This window comes from Nilaparvata lugens, chromosome 4, assembly GCF_014356525.2.
Source record: "Nilaparvata lugens isolate BPH chromosome 4, ASM1435652v1, whole genome shotgun sequence".
Classification (NCBI taxonomy): domain Eukaryota; kingdom Metazoa; phylum Arthropoda; class Insecta; order Hemiptera; family Delphacidae; genus Nilaparvata; species Nilaparvata lugens.
In genome coordinates, this window is record NC_052507.1 from 38,916,556 (window position 1) to 38,935,321 (window position 18,766).

Genomic DNA, 18,766 nt, shown 5'->3' on the forward strand with positions numbered 1-18,766 from the left:
TCAATGATATTGGAATATTTAGTAAATTCGTTTTCTAAATTAACAAATATAATTATAATCAAGATGAAGGTTAAATAAAATTCGAAACAGGTTAGAAATAAAGTTTTGTTGAACATATGAAATGATATAAAATGTAACTTATTATTTTTAAGTTGTTAGATTATGATGGCACTGATGTGATGTAACCAGGGCGTCTCCCAAATATTGTTCTCTTCCCTTTTGAAAATGGCTGCTGGATGTTTTGTGCTTTAATTTTCGGCTCTGTTAAATTTTCATCAATATGATATGTTTAATGTAAAATTGTTCATTTGTGTTTTTAAATGTATTATAAATCAAGTGATATGATGCACATATCTACGTAAATGAATTTTGTTCTTTTCTTGTTCAGAGAGCCAAATTCGTGAGGCAGTGGCAAGATGGCCGGCGACAAATCATCAGCGTGTGGTGTCTGTAATAAAATTGTTGAAAATAATGACAAAGGTTTATGTTGCTACGGATTTTGTAAAAAATGATTTCACATGAAAATTGGGAGAAAAAGTTAAGTGGTTCTGTGCGACTTGCCTTGTTATGTTAACTCAAGTGGTTGAGAATGAAGCTTCATCCCGTAAAAATGAAAACATTTTGTTGGAAATTTCTAAAAAGATCGATAAACTTCTTTTAAGCTTATCAAAAAACCTAATAGATACCTACAAGTTTAAATATGCAGGTATGTGGAAATTCAGTATCGTATGAGCAGTGTTCTTCCCGTAAAAGCTCAGCATTCAACAAGTTCAAACTCTACAACTAAATTCTACCTGTAACGTGAGTACTCCAAAAATTGATTTGACTTCAAATTATGTGAATGATTTGTGCTTAAGACAAAAAACTGATTCATTACAAAATGGAAGTGTTAAAAATAGTGTAGCAAATTTCGAAAAAATAAACTCTTCAATTCATTTGCTGAAAAACAAAAAAGTACATTTCAAAAATCCACGTTCACAAGTGTTTCACCTCTAAATTCACCAATTAGACCATTCAGATACTTCTCCTAAGAACAATGTAGTATTTTGTACAGGAAATGAAACAGGACTTAGAACAAAAAAAAAAAAAAAAACAGAAAAACACATTGAAAGCAGTAGTAAGACTGGTTATATTTTTCTTTCTAGAATTGAATGTTCTAAATCATGTGATACAGTGAAGAAATTTCTGATTGATAGGAATATTAGACAAATAGAGTGTGTTAAACTTCGTACTAAATTTGATAATTACAAATCATTCAAGATTGAGGTGCCTGTTGAATTTATAGTGAGACTGATAAATGCTGATTTCTGGCCTTCTGGTGCTCTGGTACGTAGATTTTTTGTCTCAAATAAGCAAGTTGTGAACTCTCGTGTTTTTTTAGGGAGACCAAGATCACAGAGTGTGTAAATTTTGAATCTGACAATAGTGTTGACAAGAAGATTGACCTTGTTCTGGGTCACTGGAATGCCCAGTGTTAGATACAAGCAGGATCTTCTTTCAATGTTTGTTGAAAAACATGAGCTTGACATATTATGTGTTTGTGAACATTTTCTGACTGTGGGTGAGGCAGATTTTACTCACATATCTCTGACCTTACACTTGCATTGATTTTTTGTAGAACTGTGACCAGATGTGGGGGCTCTGCTCTTTACATTCGGAAAAATATTGATTTTACAGTGATTGATGTGTCTGCACTGTGTAAAGAACTTGACTTGGAAGTAGTGGCTGTGATGGTGCCTGCTTACCATATTATATGTGTTTCATTGTACCACTCTCCTAGTGGTAACTTTGACAGTTTCTGTGACTTATTTGAATGTTTGCTTGTTTTATTGAATAGACACTCCAACTATAGGATTGTAATAGCTGGGGACTTTAATGTGAATTTTATTGGTGATGACACAAAAGCAAGATATGTTAAGGATCTTATGAGAATTGATGGCCTTTACATGACTTGTACTGAGCCGACCAGGGGAGCAGCCTGCTTGGACAATGTTGCTGTGAGTTTTCAGCCAGGCGTTTGCAGCACTCAAGTGATTGAGCTTCATGGTGATGACCACTCTGCTCTGGTAACAGCTTTCCAAAATTGCAGCTCTTCTGTGGTGAATGATGTATTACCTTCTTGGCATGCCAACTATAATTTCAGAAAAATACCTATACATGATGCTGCTCTGACCCTTTTTAGAGATGCACTGGCCGGCACCCACTGGGAGGCTGTGCTCCATGACACAAATTACCTGTTTGGAACATTTTTCCAGTATTTCCGGGAGAAGTTTAACAACTTTTTTCCGGAAATTGTCAAGCCACATCGCAATCAAGGACCAAAAAAAGCCCAGGCCGTGTGAAAAGTCATCTTGAGTGGTACACTGATGATCTTGCGAGACTCAAGGGAATCATGCTTGCCCTAAAAGATAGATGTGAGCGTGGCAATGGCGATGACAGAGAAAGATACCGTCGGGCCAAATCCATCTACAAAAAAAAATTAAGCAAGCTAGAAAGTTGGCAACAGCATCTAAAATTGAGAGTGCACCAGATCGTTGCAAGGCTGCATGGGATGTGATAAACTCACATAGATCAATGCCGAAGAGACAACTTGACTTTGCAAGTCCTGACTCTTTCAACAGTTTCTTTATAGGGTCAGTGAATGGCACAGTGAGTGCATTGCCTGTTTTTCCTGAGGATCCAGTTGAGCTTCTGGCTGCACGAGTATCACCCACGTACGCTCGTCTTTCTGTCTTCTGTCCAGTCACTCAAATGGCCCTTAAGAGGATAATACGGTCTTTTAAACCATCCAGGAGTCCTGATATCTACGGCATGTCTGCTTATATGCTTCGGGAGGTGATTGATTCTATTTCAGATCCCCTGGCAGCAGCTGTCTGAGAACTGGTGTTTTTCCAGATTTCCTGAAGACCTCAAAAACCGTTCCTGTCTACAAGAAGGGGGACCACCAGAGCCTTAACAGCTTCAGGCCAATTTCAGTGACTCCAGTGTTTGGAAAGGTGATTGAAGCAGTCATCAAGCCCCAGCTTGAGAACTTCTTTGAAAGACAAAACCTTCTTTCGAGTATGCAGTTCAGTTTTCGAAGAGGGAGGTCTACTGTGGATGCAGTAAATAAAGTGGCTGAACGTATTGGACAGGTGTTTGGGAATGGAGAGTCTCTGGAGCTGACCTTGTGCGACCTGAGCAGAGCCTTTGATTGTGTTGACCATTGCATCCTGATTGAGAAACTGCACTTCTATGGTGTAGTGGACTCAGCGCTATCCATTCTGGAGTCCTATCTGGCTGGGAGGCAGCAGGTGGTGTCTCTGGGTGGAGCTTCTTCATGTCCACGCCCTGTGAGCCACGGTGTACCTCAGGGATCAATCCTGACCGATCCTATTTATAATTATGATAAACGACCTCGACAGTGATGGTTCAGCGCTCTTGTTTGTGGATGATACATCATTGATGTCATCTGGACGTGACCTTCATCAGGTGTTGGAGATGTCAGCTGATCATCTACGGTCTTCAACTTCATGGTTCCTGGCAAACCGATTCCAGTTGAATGCAAACAATATCCAGCATGTCATCTGCAGCTTGTCAAGAAACCTTCCTGGTGATCAAGACCCTGTCAAGCTGCTGGGTTTTGTTCTGGACAATAAACTCAACTGGGCCAGCCATATTCAGCATGTGACCACAAGACTGTCCAGAACTTGTTTTCTGCTGCTGAAGCTGAGGGGTCATGTGACTGAGACCTATTTAGTCATGGTGTATCACGCGCTCTTGCACTGTCACGTTTCCTATGGCCTACTCATGTGGGGTCATTCAGCAAAGGTTGTGGACATACTGAAGCTGCAAAAACGGGCTGCCAAAATCATCACCGCAAGCGATTATTGCGCACACTGCAAGCTCCTTTTTGTTAGACTTGGAATTCTAACAGTGATCTGCCACTTCCTACTTCTCTGTCTAATGTATGTCATAACACCAGACATCGAGAGCTGATTGTATATTCCCAGAGTACGCCTTCAGAGATCACAGGTGTGTTTCAGGAGTTCGGCATTGTGATTCTTCAATAGGCTGCATACAGGAGTAAAACAGTTGGATTTGAGAGCGTTCGAGAGAGTTGTATCCAAGCACTTGAAAAGCAAGGCGTACTACAGTGTTAGTGAATATATGAGTGATGATTTGTCGGAAATGCTGTTAAAACATTTCTACATGCCTTATGTATGTTTTTGTTTTTGTGTATTGTATTTTATGTTTTTGACACCATCGATCCCATATTATGGGTAAAGGATGCAGATTCAGGTATAAAGGTATAATTAGTATAATGTAAAGTCAAAAATCCACATAGCGTCGTGTTTCCAAACAAGATGAGTATAATTTTTAGTTTGTATGATTTTTATCTGTTATTTCCATCTGAAACACGTTAATTCTAGTGTTAAGAAGATTTTTGAGCTGATTTTTATGATTATACCCAATGTTGTTCAATAATTTTCAATCCATATCTGATCTGCTTGAATATTTTTATGTAATTTGCAATTTTCAAATGACTAAAAGATATCATGAAACTATAATTTGATTTGCTCTAAACTGGAGTTCTTATTCAGAAACAGTGAACCCATTCATAATTTCTGCCAAGATATTGCTGAAAGAAACCGATAGCTTTTCTTTAGGTCATAGGTGAAAACTATCAAATCTTTTGGAGAAATTTGGTAGCATGGCAGCCTATATGGGGAAATATGAATAAGCAAGTAAAAATATAAGAAAATTGAAATTTATAGTGTTAGTTTCATGGAATTTGAGTTAATTTAATCTAATTTGGTTTACAATCAATCATGATTTTCAATGAATATCTTTGTTGATCTGTACAAAAAGAGCAGGATATTATACGAGATTGAGAATCTTATAAGAAAAACTTACACATTTGTTCAATCGTAAATTTAGCCTTCCATTCCAATTCCTTCTCGGCCAATTCAGTATTGGCATACATTGAAACGATATCGCCTTCCCTTCGGTCTTCAACGTTGTAAGGCACCTTTGTTTTTGTGACTGATTCAAAGGTTTTCACCAATTCCAACACAGATACACCTCTACCAGTTCCCAAATTGTAAGCCTGAAAATTACAAAATGAAAGAGAACCAAACCCACAATATCAGATGAAATACTATTGAGTTGATCACAAATGTATACTTTTTCATTTAGCACTACAAAAAAGTAAACCATGTATCGATTGTTCAAGAGCTCAACTCGATAAACAATAAAACAAAGAACCACCGTATCCTACTTGAAAGGAGGCAATGAATGGCAGAGACTATATTATTGATATACAACTAATTGTCACAAGAACCCATTTGAAAAAATGACATTACAATATTAAACTTATGAAAGTAACTAATTTATTTCTTTATTTTCTTAAAGCAAATAATATTCTCATTATATTATAACACCCCGATGAACTCAAACGTTCTTCTCACATTCTCAAAAATGATAGAAACAATCTTACCTGAAGTTTAAGATGTGTCTTTTGAAGTTTTTCTAAAGCTGCTACATGTCCTGATGCTAGATCCATTACATGGATGTAATCTCGTACTCCTAAAAAATAAAAAAAATATTCAATTTTTCTAGAGACAATGAGGTCACGAGACGAACTGAATTGGATGTGATAAGAGCAGAAGAAAAACTGAATGAAAAGACTGAAAGAATGAAAGACATGCAGTGAGACATTGGCACGCAGGAACGATAATTAATATTTTAAAAAGTTTTTAGCTTTTGAGTTTCTAAAAGCTTTTGTTTGCAGAGGAGGATGTCGACATGAGCCCTAGAATTATTTGTGAGTTAGGGAAGGGATGATGGTGAAAGATGTTAGGACTCAAAGTTCTAGGTTGTTTCCTTTCGTTTTCAATGGTAAGAAATCTTCAACAAAACTTCGATTAAGTTGGTCAACACTCAAAGTTCCAGAGAGTAAGCTCAAACCAAATCGAAACATATTAAAATATATAGAATTATACGAACCTGAACTTAATTCAATTTACACTACAGATTTATGAAGACTAGATATGGTTAGAAACATACAGAAAACTTGATATCTCTATTATAATTCCTCACTATCAACTTATCACTCATCACATAATATTCTCAATTGATTCTCACTCACCGGTCCCGTCAACTGTATTATAATCGCCACCGAAAATAGTTAGATGAGGCTTATTTCCGATTGCTACCTGGGCTATATAGGGCATGAGGTTGGTGAACGCTTTGGTCGGATCCTCTCCTATCAGGCCGGACGGGTGAGCGCCAACTGGGTTGAAGTATCGCAGAGATATTATGTTCCAGTTCTGTTCAACGAAAAAAGTATACAATTTTATAATAATGTTATCATTTATATATTATTGGATAATTTACAATATGTGAGAACTATATACCATTAAAACGAGATGTTGGATTGAAGAAGGATACAAAGATACAAAACATAAATGTGACAATCAATACTACTGCTAACTATAGGACAAATTGATAAATTGAACTGGATAGAGTACATTTCCAAGTTAGACTTTCAATTTTTAAAATACATATTATATAATAAAAACATAATAATAATTATAACGAGAAAGAGCTAATATTAGTAGTGAATAAAACTAAATGGAAATAGTACCATTTAAAAAAAAAACTTCATGATTCTTTTAAAAACAATAGACTTCTACAAATTAATTTTTTAATTTGTGTTTTTCCGGAAAATATTAATATTTTCATTTTAAAAAAACATAAGATATGAAAAGAAATTCATACAAACAATAAAAGAACTGATGTGAAGGTAATGTGTCGTAGAAAATGAAATCATACTACATTATCTTCTAATGTCTACTCATAATTCAGTATAGAGTGGTCTACGTTATAATGGCAGTGGAGAAAGATAGGAGAACAACGTTGCCGGTTCTCACCCTTGCCACTGTCTTCTTTAGAGGATAGCTGATACCGATTTATTTGATGTAATATCAACTGTTCATTCTTGTCTAAAATAATCAATTAAAATTAAAGCACCAAGGAAATATATTTTCCAATGATTAAATAATAAATGATCATAATTGAGATAAAATAATTTGTCAATTAATTATATTTTGACACTGAACACGATCTGGCAACGTTGTAGTTCCGGGCTAGACAAGGATAGCGCTATCTGCTTTGTCGAATGATAGACAAGGATAACAACACCACTGTCAATCGAATAATGCCATTATAAAGTGGACCTCACTATAGGAAAGCTTTCCTGGATATTTCAAGTAGTAAGGATGTGAATAGAAATTATGTTATAGAGGGATGAGATGGGAAGAAAATAGTCTGGTCCAATATACCAGAGGAGAAAATCAGCAACAAGCACATAAATCGGAAGAATTCTATCTAAAACAGTTCATTGAAAAAACACCTACTTATTAAAATTAAAAAAAAATTGCAGCATGCCGTGACAATTTCAATTCAATTCAATAATTCTTTATTGTCATATACAGTGCACAAGAATACATAGATAATATCTATAGCATATATTATATGCTTTTAGTCTATAGGAATAAATATCAATTTACAAAGATGTATTGCATTATCGACCTAGAATATTATTGCTAAGCCATAAAAAGTTTGCAAGACTTGCAAAAAATTAACAAAACTTGCAATTCTGTTATTCAAAATTCGGAGCCATCGGTCGACGACTGCATCGCAAACATGCCCACTATACTGTATATTATTTAATAACAAACAACCACGACACAGCCACCAACCGATGGCCCAAAACAACTAGCCTATTAGCCTATACGAAATATAACTTATCTTTCAAAATACATCATTGACTTGCACCGACACAACAACAAAGGAATTAGTCCCACATGAGTCTTAGACTTGTGTGTGGGACGAGTATCATTATGCTGTGATATTTTGTGACTAAAATAGTAGTTTAGAGAAATAAATTAATATAACCTTTACAGATTTAGAAAGAAGAGCAAAGAACAAACGGCAATACAAGAGAAGAAGAAAAAGATTTATGTAGACCTGTGGGTTAGTTAAGGAATTAGTGAGTTAGTTAGGATTCCATACTTGAGCTAATTTATTATTAAATTATGGTAGAATCCTAAGGTTGGAAAAACTTCAATAAATAATTCTGGCTTCATTAGCACTGTTGCAATATTTATTTCAGTTCAGGTAGAGATCGAGAAAAAAATTGATAACGAAATTTTTATCCATTCGCCTTCTCGATTTACTATGTATTTTTTGACATTATAATATTGGAAAAAATCTTATTAACAAGGACATGTGATATTTATTATGTAACTTGGGTCCTGTTAACAATGTTTCACACTACTTCATACCTTATACGAACTGAGTTATTAATAGAAGACAAACCTTCTCAGCATGTACAAGATCTCTTAGCATCTGTTCAATGAACAACTTGGTCCTGCCGTAGACGTTGGTAACATTACCGGTAGGATGCGTTTCGGTGATTGGAAGCAATTGTGGGTTACCATACACTGTGCATGAACTGGAAAATACCAGCTGGTAGCAGTTGAATTGTTTCATAACCTACAACAATAAAGTTACAACAAACAGCATTAATCAATTGCGATATACAGGTTAAATTTCTCATATTATCAATCGAAATGTCAAGACATTACTGGTAAAACTTCATTCGTAGTGTTTAATTCCATGGGGGAAAACTCCTGGTTCTTGTAAAGGACATAGGTATTGGTTTGCCTAACTAACATATTACTTGGGAACACAATAAGCTTCGGTTGACGTGTGGGGTTCTTAGAACCTTTGGATCCTTGAATCCGTCCCTTCGAAAACAATAAACAATAAACAATGGGGGGAAAATCCTGATGGAGCCCTAGGTAAATTATGTTAACACTAAATCCAGTATGTTTGTGTTTCTAGCAAGGATTCTAGAAATGGGAGAGGGATATTAATTCCGGAACAAGTTCAATCAAATGATTGATTTTTCAGAATCAATCCATACAAGATACGTATAATGGAAAACGAATAATAAATCTATACATATTATTTGCCAACTAAACAAAATATAACTACAAATCTATAATACTCTAATTGGATAGAAGTTTTGACTTGATTTCAACAAGAATTGAATGGTATAGTGATAGGATGATATAACTAGAATGGTATAGTACTAGAATATATAACTGAAAAATAACTATTTTATGCTAGAATGACTCACCTCTAAAAGATTTATAGCTCCAATGATGTTATTCTTGTAATAGAATAGTGGAATTTGCATTGATTCTCCCACAGCTTTCATTGCAGCAAAGTGTATTACACAGTCTATTTGATGCTGTAAACAAAAATAAATTATTCTAAAGACTTGTTGAAATTCAATCAAACTTAAATGATTTTGGCAATAAAAATTGGATCGAATATTTTGATAACATTTTGAAAGAATGAATACAGAGTTAAAAGACGAGCTACCGAAATCCACTAGCCTAACCAAATTTTTTGCTCAATATCAATCTACAATCTTACTGGTACTTTCAATATTAATATTGTATTAATATACTAGGGCTGATGTACTATATTAATAGCATATTTCTCAATCTCAAAATTAATGCTGAAACAATACGATTTTATTGAGATATTACATGCAACAGTTAAGAAGGTTGGTAGGTAGTGGGGAGGAAGAGCTTAGTGTAGTTTTACTATTTAAAGCGTTGCATACCAGATTTGGGAGCATTTTTCAAAAATCGGGTGAGTATATTTGAAATTAACTAACGGCACACCAGAATGTCAAGAATAAATATAATATTATATAGAAAAGAATTGGCTTATACATATACGGGATAGGAAATACATGAATGTTGCATCATCACATCTGAACTACAGAACTGATTCACTTGGAATTTTGCATGAAGATTATTAATTTACCGAGGATGGTTGTAGGCCTGTTTTCAGTTTGTCAAGTTTACAATTCGTCCAGTCATTATTATCAGAATACCTTTTCGAAAATGTAAATGAGTTTGTCCTTGTCAAGGAGATCGGCCTTGTAGAAGGAGACCGACTTGCCGGTGATCTGTTGCACTCGCCGCAGACTGGGCGCCTGCTCATCCCCGCCATCCTCACCTGTTGCACCGCTGCTCACGCTGTTGGCAAAGTTGTCGATGGCGATCACGTTGTAGCCGGCGTTCTGCAGCTCCACGATGCAGTGACTGCCTATGTAGCCCGCGCCGCCCGTCACAAATATATTCCTCCATTTTGGCATTATCACAAGTTTTCTAGAAAAAAAAAACGAGAAACATTACATTTTAGAAACTTTGTAATGTTACAGAAATTTGAAAACTCAATCAACAAGTTCAATTTGAGTGGAATTTGTTGTACGCAGAAAACTTGAATTGGTTCATACAAATGAATAAAGTTTTTCCCTATAACTATAAGTGCTTACAGGTACAGACACGAACACGCGAATTTCACTTTTGATCAGCTTACAGTATTATATCCGTATTTGTACAGAAACAGTAAGATACAGATAATATAACGATCATAGAGCATCAGCTGGTGAAAAGCGAAATGCGAGTGTTCGTGGCGCAAACATCTGTACAGTACGCACGCACCTTATTACAAATGAAGTAGAAATTGACTTTGTGTCATTTTGTCAGTTTTCTGTGAATTGTACTTTTGTATGGAAAAATACCGAACTATATTTTTTTGTAAAATTAATCTCGAACAACTTAGGTATAATACCAGAGAATGATATTACACAACATTCAATTTAGTTTAGGATCTTTTCCCAATGATCTGGAGTATTTAAAATTGAGTATGTGGGTATTGAACAAATTAGGTCTAATAAAAGAGTCATTGGACAAAATTTAATTTAGTTAGGATTTTTATAATGCTGGGAATTAAGGCTTGTGGAGTTTTCGACAGAATCAGTGCTTTCCAAATTGTTTGGAATTACTGAATTCCAGAATTTTCTTGTTTAAAGTGTCTAATATTCTAAACTAGTAGTGATGACTGCGATATTGAAAAAGGATAAAAAATAAGTGTTTGTGAACATTTCAATATTTCTATTGAAATAAGTTGTTGGAAATTGAACAATTAATCAGTTTTTGGAAACAATTAATGTTTCTTATCTTGAGAAACATTCCGTAACATATCCGACATTGATGACATATTAGTAGAGATTGAAAGAGTAGGCCTACCGTATTAGAGAAGAATTCACTTCTCAGTGGTTCAAACCACCTAAAATTATTATTTATAGGTCCAATGAGCCTAGCTTCGTCCCTCTCCCTCCATTACCCAACGCATAAACCAAGCGCTGATGTGGGTGTCGTTATAATGAAATAGCATTATTGTGTGCCACTTTTTAGTGATATAGTAAGCTAATAAAATTAAAACGAAATAAAAATCATTAGGTACACTTTTTATTTTATTAATAAAGTCATAGGCTGGGCCATATTCTATTAATAATAGAATATAAAAAGGGTACTTGATGATTTTTATTTGTTACTAATAAAATATAAGAAGGGACTTGATGATTTTTATTTTATTTCAATAATATTATTGTAGTAATAGTATAAAGGAAAAGCGAATAAGCTGATAAAACGATTAAAATTTACATTTATAAGAGTTGAGGGAGGTGATCATAGAAATATTAATAGGTAAAACAACTAATTAATTCCAGGAGCTGACTTATTAACAGGATTCGACCACCCATATAGTTCTTGTTGAAGCCCAGACAACCTTCTGGTGATGTGCATCTAGCAGCCTACATTATGTATATGTTATGAGATGATCATCGGCCTTAGTCCTTCAACTTGACATATGACATGCGTAGATCACAATTCATACGTGTGAAGTTATGAACTGAGCAAGCAAACTGAATTTAAGAAAACATTCGTTTGCGGCGTGCTAGTCTGGCAAACTGGATTTGATGATAGCCAAGCAAAATAGAGCCTATGAATGGAAATTGTACAAATCGAATAAATTCTGATAACGTGGATTTAACCAAATAAAGCCTTGCGCATACCAACACGAGATGAGTGTGGGATACTGGACTATGACGGCATAATCACAGCTATTTCATTTTATTTTTTATGATGTATTTTGTATGTAAACTCGGATTTCATAAAAAAAAACTTGTAAAATTACAGTAGTTATTACTCTCAGTATTTACCACACGATAAGGCTACAAAGTAAATTTTGACAGGAAGCCTCATTATAGAACAAACAGGTTATTTAAGTTCTCTTCTTCATAATGTAGGATATTATCCAATAGTCATTTCATTATTTTGTGGCGTAAATATATCATTTTTACCATGATTTGTTTCTTAACCTCTTCATTCTTTACTAGCTAGTCTCCACATTCCACAAACTAAGTTCAGCACATTGTTTTACTATCCATTCATTATCCTAATTTTTACTAAGTTATATTTTATATAGACATGTTACATAAATTCTACATTTTCATAGACTTTTTGAATTGCATACAATACAGTTAAAAAAAAATCAAGAAATAGCACAGCCTAGTCAACAGAAGAGGGAAGAATCCTTCAACACTCAGCAGGCTATAAGAAAAAAGCGGATTAGAGATAACAAATTATATTTTCACGAGAAAATGTCAAAATCCTCATATAAATTTAGGAGACAGCATTACAAAGATTCAGACGACATTCCCGAGCCTTCGTAGTAATGGCCAAGTTCAGTTCAAAAGGCCAACGACCTTAAATGACGACTGTATACAAGGAGAAGTGAAAACACTTCAATTACACACTGAGCCATCCAGACTAGACAACCTCCACTACGCGGACGTGCAATTAGGTGCGTAAGGTCCATGGAAGCTGGCTCCTAGATTCAACTATGCGATGTTTTGTCTATAAAGCTGCGCGTGTACTAAGTCGGTGGGGCGGCGCGCAGGAGAGCGGAAAATTGAAGGTCCGTGCACTAAGTCGGACGGGCGGCGCGACGCGGCGCTGTTTTGGACTAGTTAGTCGTGACGTAGACTTGTCAATTGCGATTTGAATTAAGACATAGTTGTTGAAGTTAGAGTTCTAATTTGAAAATAAAAATTACTCTTCAAATATTAACATACTCTGTCGCTTCAACATCTTAAATATGCTTATAATATTACCTCTTAATATTAACATCTTAAATATTGCATAATATTAACCAGCTGAAATCATGTGTCAGAGCGTGTGATAGCTCTTAAATTGCCTCAGCTGAGAAGAAGGACGAAGGAGTGTGTCAATTTTGTTGTCCAACGAACTTGTCCTGTTCGAAGAATACGTGCTCAAATCAAATGTATATACGTGCCGTATATCGCCTTACAATCTCCGTCCTATATATATATATATATATATATATATATATATATATATATATATATATATATATATATATATATATATATATATATATATATATATATATATATATATATATATATATATATATATATATATATATATATATATATATATATATATATATATATATATATATATATATATATATATATATATATATATATATATATATATATATATATATATATATATATATATATATATATATATATATATATATATATATATATATATATATATATATATATATATATATATATATATATATATATATATATATATATATATATATATATATATATATATATATATATATATATATATATATATATATATATATATATATATATATATATATATATATATATATATATATATATATATATATATATATATATATATATATATATATATATATATATATATATATATATATATATATATATATATATATATATATATATATATATATATATATATATATATATATATATATATATATATATATATATATATATATATATATATATATATATATATATATATATATATATATATATATATATATATATATATATATATATATATATATATATATATATATATATATATATATATATATATATATATATATATATATATATATATATATATATATATATATATATATATATATATATATATATATATATATATATATATATATATATATATATATATATATATATATATATATATATATATATATATATATATATATATATATATATATATATATATATATATATATATATATATATATATATATATATATATATATATATATATATATATATATATATATATATATATATATATATATATATATATATATATATATATATATATATATATATATATATATATATATATATATATATATATATATATATATATATATATATATATATATATATATATATATATATATATATATATATATATATATATATATATATATATATATATATATATATATATATATATATATATATATATATATATATATATATATATATATATATATATATATATATATATATATATATATATATATATATATATATATATATAAGAAGGGACTTGATGATTTTTATTTTATTTCAATAATATTATTGTAGTAGCAAATATTATAATACAATAGTATTATTATAGTAATAGTATAAAGGAAAAGCGAATAAGCTGATAAAACGATTAAAATTTACATTTATAAGAGTTGAGGGAGGTGATCATAGAAATATTAATAGGTAAAACAACTAATTAATTCCAGGAGCTGACTTATTAACAGGATTCGACCACCCATATAGTTCTTGTTGAAGCCCAGACAACCTTCTGGTGATGTGCATCTAGCAGCCTACATTATGTATATGTTATGAGATGATCATCGGCCTTAGTCCTTCAACTTGACATATGACATGCGTAGATCACAATTCATACGTGTGAAGTTATGAACTGAGCAAGCAAACTGAATTTAAGAAAACATTCGTTTGCGGCGTGCTAGTCTGGCAAACTGGATTTGATGATAGCCAAGCAAAATAGAGCCTATGAATGGAAATTGTACAAATCGAATAAATTCTGATAACGTGGATTTAACCAAATAAAGCCTTGCGCATACCAACACGAGATGAGTGTGGGATACTGGACTATGACGGCATAATCACAGCTATTTCATTTTATTTTTTATGATGTATTTTGTATGTAAACTCGGATTTCATAAAAAAAAACTTGTAAAATTACAGTAGTTATTACTCTCAGTATTTACCACACGATAAGGCTACAAAGTAAATTTTGACAGGAAGCCTCATTATAGAACAAACAGGTTATTTAAGTTCTCTTCTTCATAATGTAGGATATTATCCAATAGTCATTTCATTATTTTGTGGCGTAAATATATCATTTTTACCATGATTTGTTTCTTAACCTCTTCATTCTTTACTAGCTAGTCTCCACATTCCACAAACTAAGTTCAGCACATTGTTTTACTATCCATTCATTATCCTAATTTTTACTAAGTTATATTTTATATAGACATGTTACATAAATTCTACATTTTCATAGACTTTTTGAATTGCATACAATACAGTTAAAAGACGACATTCCCGAGCCTTCGTAGTAATGGCCAAGTTCAGTTCAAAAGGCCAACGACCTTAAATGACGACTGTATACAAGGAGAAGTGAAAACACTTCAATTACACACTGAGCCATCCAGACTAGACAACCTCCACTACGCGGACGTGCAATTAGGTGCGTAAGGTCCATGGAAGCTGGCTCCTAGATTCAACTATGCGATGTTTTGTCTATAAAGCTGCGCGTGTACTAAGTCGGTGGGGCGGCGCGCAGGAGAGCGGAAAATTGAAGGTCCGTGCACTAAGTCGGACGGGCGGCGCGACGCGGCGCTGTTTTGGACTAGTTAGTCGTGACGTAGACTTGTCAATTGCGATTTGAATTAAGACATAGTTGTTGAAGTTAGAGTTCTAATTTGAAAATAAAAATTACTCTTCAAATATTAACATACTCTGTCGCTTCAACATCTTAAATATGCTTATAATATTACCTCTTAATATTAACATCTTAAATATTGCATAATATTAACCAGCTGAAATCATGTGTCAGAGCGTGTGATAGCTCTTAAATTGCCTCAGCTGAGAAGAAGGACGAAGGAGTGTGTCAATTTTGTTGTCCAACGAACTTGTCCTGTTCGAAGAATACGTGCTCAAATCAAATGTATATACGTGCCGTATATCGCCTTACAATCTCCGTCCCTCAACCATTACCACACAATGCAGTTCTATCCATTTGTAGAAGACAGTTTGATTATATTGTTCATAAGCTTATAAATGTGATACATGCTCTTTTTATAACAAATAATTTGAATGGAAGACTTATGAGAGAGATAGATTTATGGATTACTTCTTCACATCCTAGGATAAGTGATTTCTTGTAATATTGTAACTAGGATAAGTTCACAATCATTCAAGAATGTCTGCTTTTTACTTTCCTTGCCCTATTACCATAGGTAAGGAAAGTATTGCTTTCCGAAAAAAATCAAGGTACCCCAATTTGTAAATTTCTATACGTTTCAAGGTCCCCTGAGTCCAAAAAAGTGGTTTTTGGGTATTGGTCTGTATATATATATATATATATATATATATATATATTATATATATATATATATATATATATATATGTGTGTGTGTGTGTGTTATGTGCGTCTGTGTACACGATATCTCATCTCCCAATTAACGGAATGACTTGAAATTCGGAACGTAAGGACTGCCCCACCTATGCAAAGTTCGATTTTAGGTTCCCAATTATCAGGCTTCAAATACAATTTAATAAAAAAAAATCAAGTGGAAAAGATTGAGCATGAAAATCTCTACAATTGATGTTCAGTAACATATTCACCTAAAATTGAAAATAAGGTTGAAATTCGAGAATCGAAATTGAAATTCTCTACAATTGATGTTCAGTAACATTTTCACCTAAAATTGAAAATAAGGTTGAAATTCGAGAAAATGTTATTATTTCAATTGCAAACTGTTGGCAACTGTTGATTCTATTAAATCATTCACTATGAAGAGATAGCAGACTTCGTGTGTCTTCTGCGTTATTGTCCTGTCACCAGCTGGCGAATTTCTTTGAATAATAGTAGACTGTGATGCGCGTGAACACTAGCGTCAGGTGATCAATTTTCATAACGGAAAGGAAAGTTCTGTGAGTGTGCCACACCAGATTTTTTATTTTATTAAAATAAATTCGTATTTTCTCACTTTTTACTTTCCTTCTTTGTATTTTTTCAAATTCAGTTGTTAATAGGAATCCACCAATTTTATTTATCTTAGAAATAATTGTGTTTTTAGTAACACTCGGCCCCTGCGCTCAGGTTTTTAACCTTTCCGTATTTAATAATAATAATACTATTTTACTTTTACTTATTTGTTAATTGTCAATTGTATTCATGTAATTATAGACATTCATGTATGCATTGTATGAAGGAAAAATAAACTATTGATTGATTGATTTGATTTCAATACAGAACTGTTGTTTCAACGGTTTTCAAGGGTCTTCAAAGATAAAAATCCAAAGGATTTAAGTGTGGTGACTTAGCTGGCCATGGTACTGGCCCACCTCGGCCTATCCATTGATTTGGAAAGCTGTGATTCAGGTGTTCACGAACAGCAAAACTGAAGTGTGCTGGAGCTACATGATGCATAAACCAAATTTCTTGGCGCAACTGAAGAGGTACATCTTCAAGAAAGATAAATAGCTCCTCTCTCAAAAAGTAGATTATGCCATTAAGCCTGGGAGGAAGCTCGAACAGAAGTAGATGATCTCCTATGACCCCTGCCCAAATGTTTACTGAAAACTGATGTTGTGGACGATTAGGATTGATGGCATGAGGATTATCATCTGCCCAAATATGTTGGTTGTGGATGTTAACGATAGCTGTTCTTGTAGAGTGTGCCTCGTCGGTAAATAAAACGGTTGTTAAAAAGTTTGGGTTAACAAGTTTTTCTAAAATCCATCGGCAAATACCAGCACGGGGAATACAGTCTCGTGTCAATAGAGTATGATCTTTCTGTAGCTGGTATGGATGTAATTGTTGCTCTTTTAGTATCCTCCAAATAATAGATTGATTGACATTTAAACTGCACTGACAATTCTCTAGAGCTCTTCTCTGGATGTTCATAAATTTCATTAAGAACTTGTTCTTCTAACTCAACAGTCCTAATAGATCGGGGTCTGCCTGCATAAATGTGCTCTTTGGACATCAAAGAACCTGTTTCAGGCAGACGATGATGAATAGTGGCCAAAAATCTTGAACTTGAACATATTCGGTTAGGAAGTTCTCTTGATACAAACGTCTTGCTTCAGTACTATTACAGTGTCCCATCCCATACATTAAATGCATGTCAGCTAATTCGGAGTATGAATAATGTCTAAAATTACAAAATAATGTCTAAAAACAAAAAACACAGCGCGGTTACAGTAGGCCTACCTTACAGTTTGTTGTTATGTTCAACATTGAGCTAAAATATTTTCTCATCTAAAACAAGATAAATCAGCGGTTTTTGAGCAGCTGTTATTTAAATCCATGTTTTATTTGCAATCAGCCACAATCTATGAGTTATTAGTGTTCTCTCCTCATAAAACAGCAAATTTTTGTGGTGTAATGACTACATAAGAATACATTTTATTGAACTTTTAATTAAATTTCGTTTACACAGCTCACATAATTCTTTTCAGAATTAAATTCTCTACAATTTTTATTGCAAAAAATTATTTGTTTACTGGTCATTGAAGAAAGTATTGGGCATCAAATGTAGAGGTCTGTGTTTTTCTACTTGGATTTTTTGCATATTTCAACTTTTTTCTCAAAAACTACTCACACTACAGCTTCC

At 32.9% G+C, this 18,766-nt stretch overlaps 1 protein-coding gene across 3 annotated transcripts in view; it reads right to left on the bottom strand.

Moving 5' to 3' along the window:
• Positions 1-18,766, bottom strand: part of LOC111048929 (UDP-glucose 4-epimerase) — an 89,499-nt gene that overhangs the window by 904 nt on the left and 69,829 nt on the right. For all 3 annotated transcript variants that reach the window (XM_039427457.1, XM_039427456.1, XM_039427458.1), the window contains 6 exons: positions 9,962-10,238; positions 9,191-9,304; positions 8,365-8,541; positions 6,131-6,311; positions 5,480-5,568; positions 4,897-5,089 (listed from right to left, as the gene is read on the bottom strand). In XM_039427457.1, coding sequence (XP_039283391.1) covers positions 4,897-5,089; positions 5,480-5,568; positions 6,131-6,311; positions 8,365-8,541; positions 9,191-9,304; positions 9,962-10,225 — 1,018 coding nt within the window. In that variant the 5' untranslated portion in view covers positions 10,226-10,238. The remainder of the gene's footprint in view (positions 1-4,896; positions 5,090-5,479; positions 5,569-6,130; positions 6,312-8,364; positions 8,542-9,190; positions 9,305-9,961; positions 10,239-18,766) is intronic.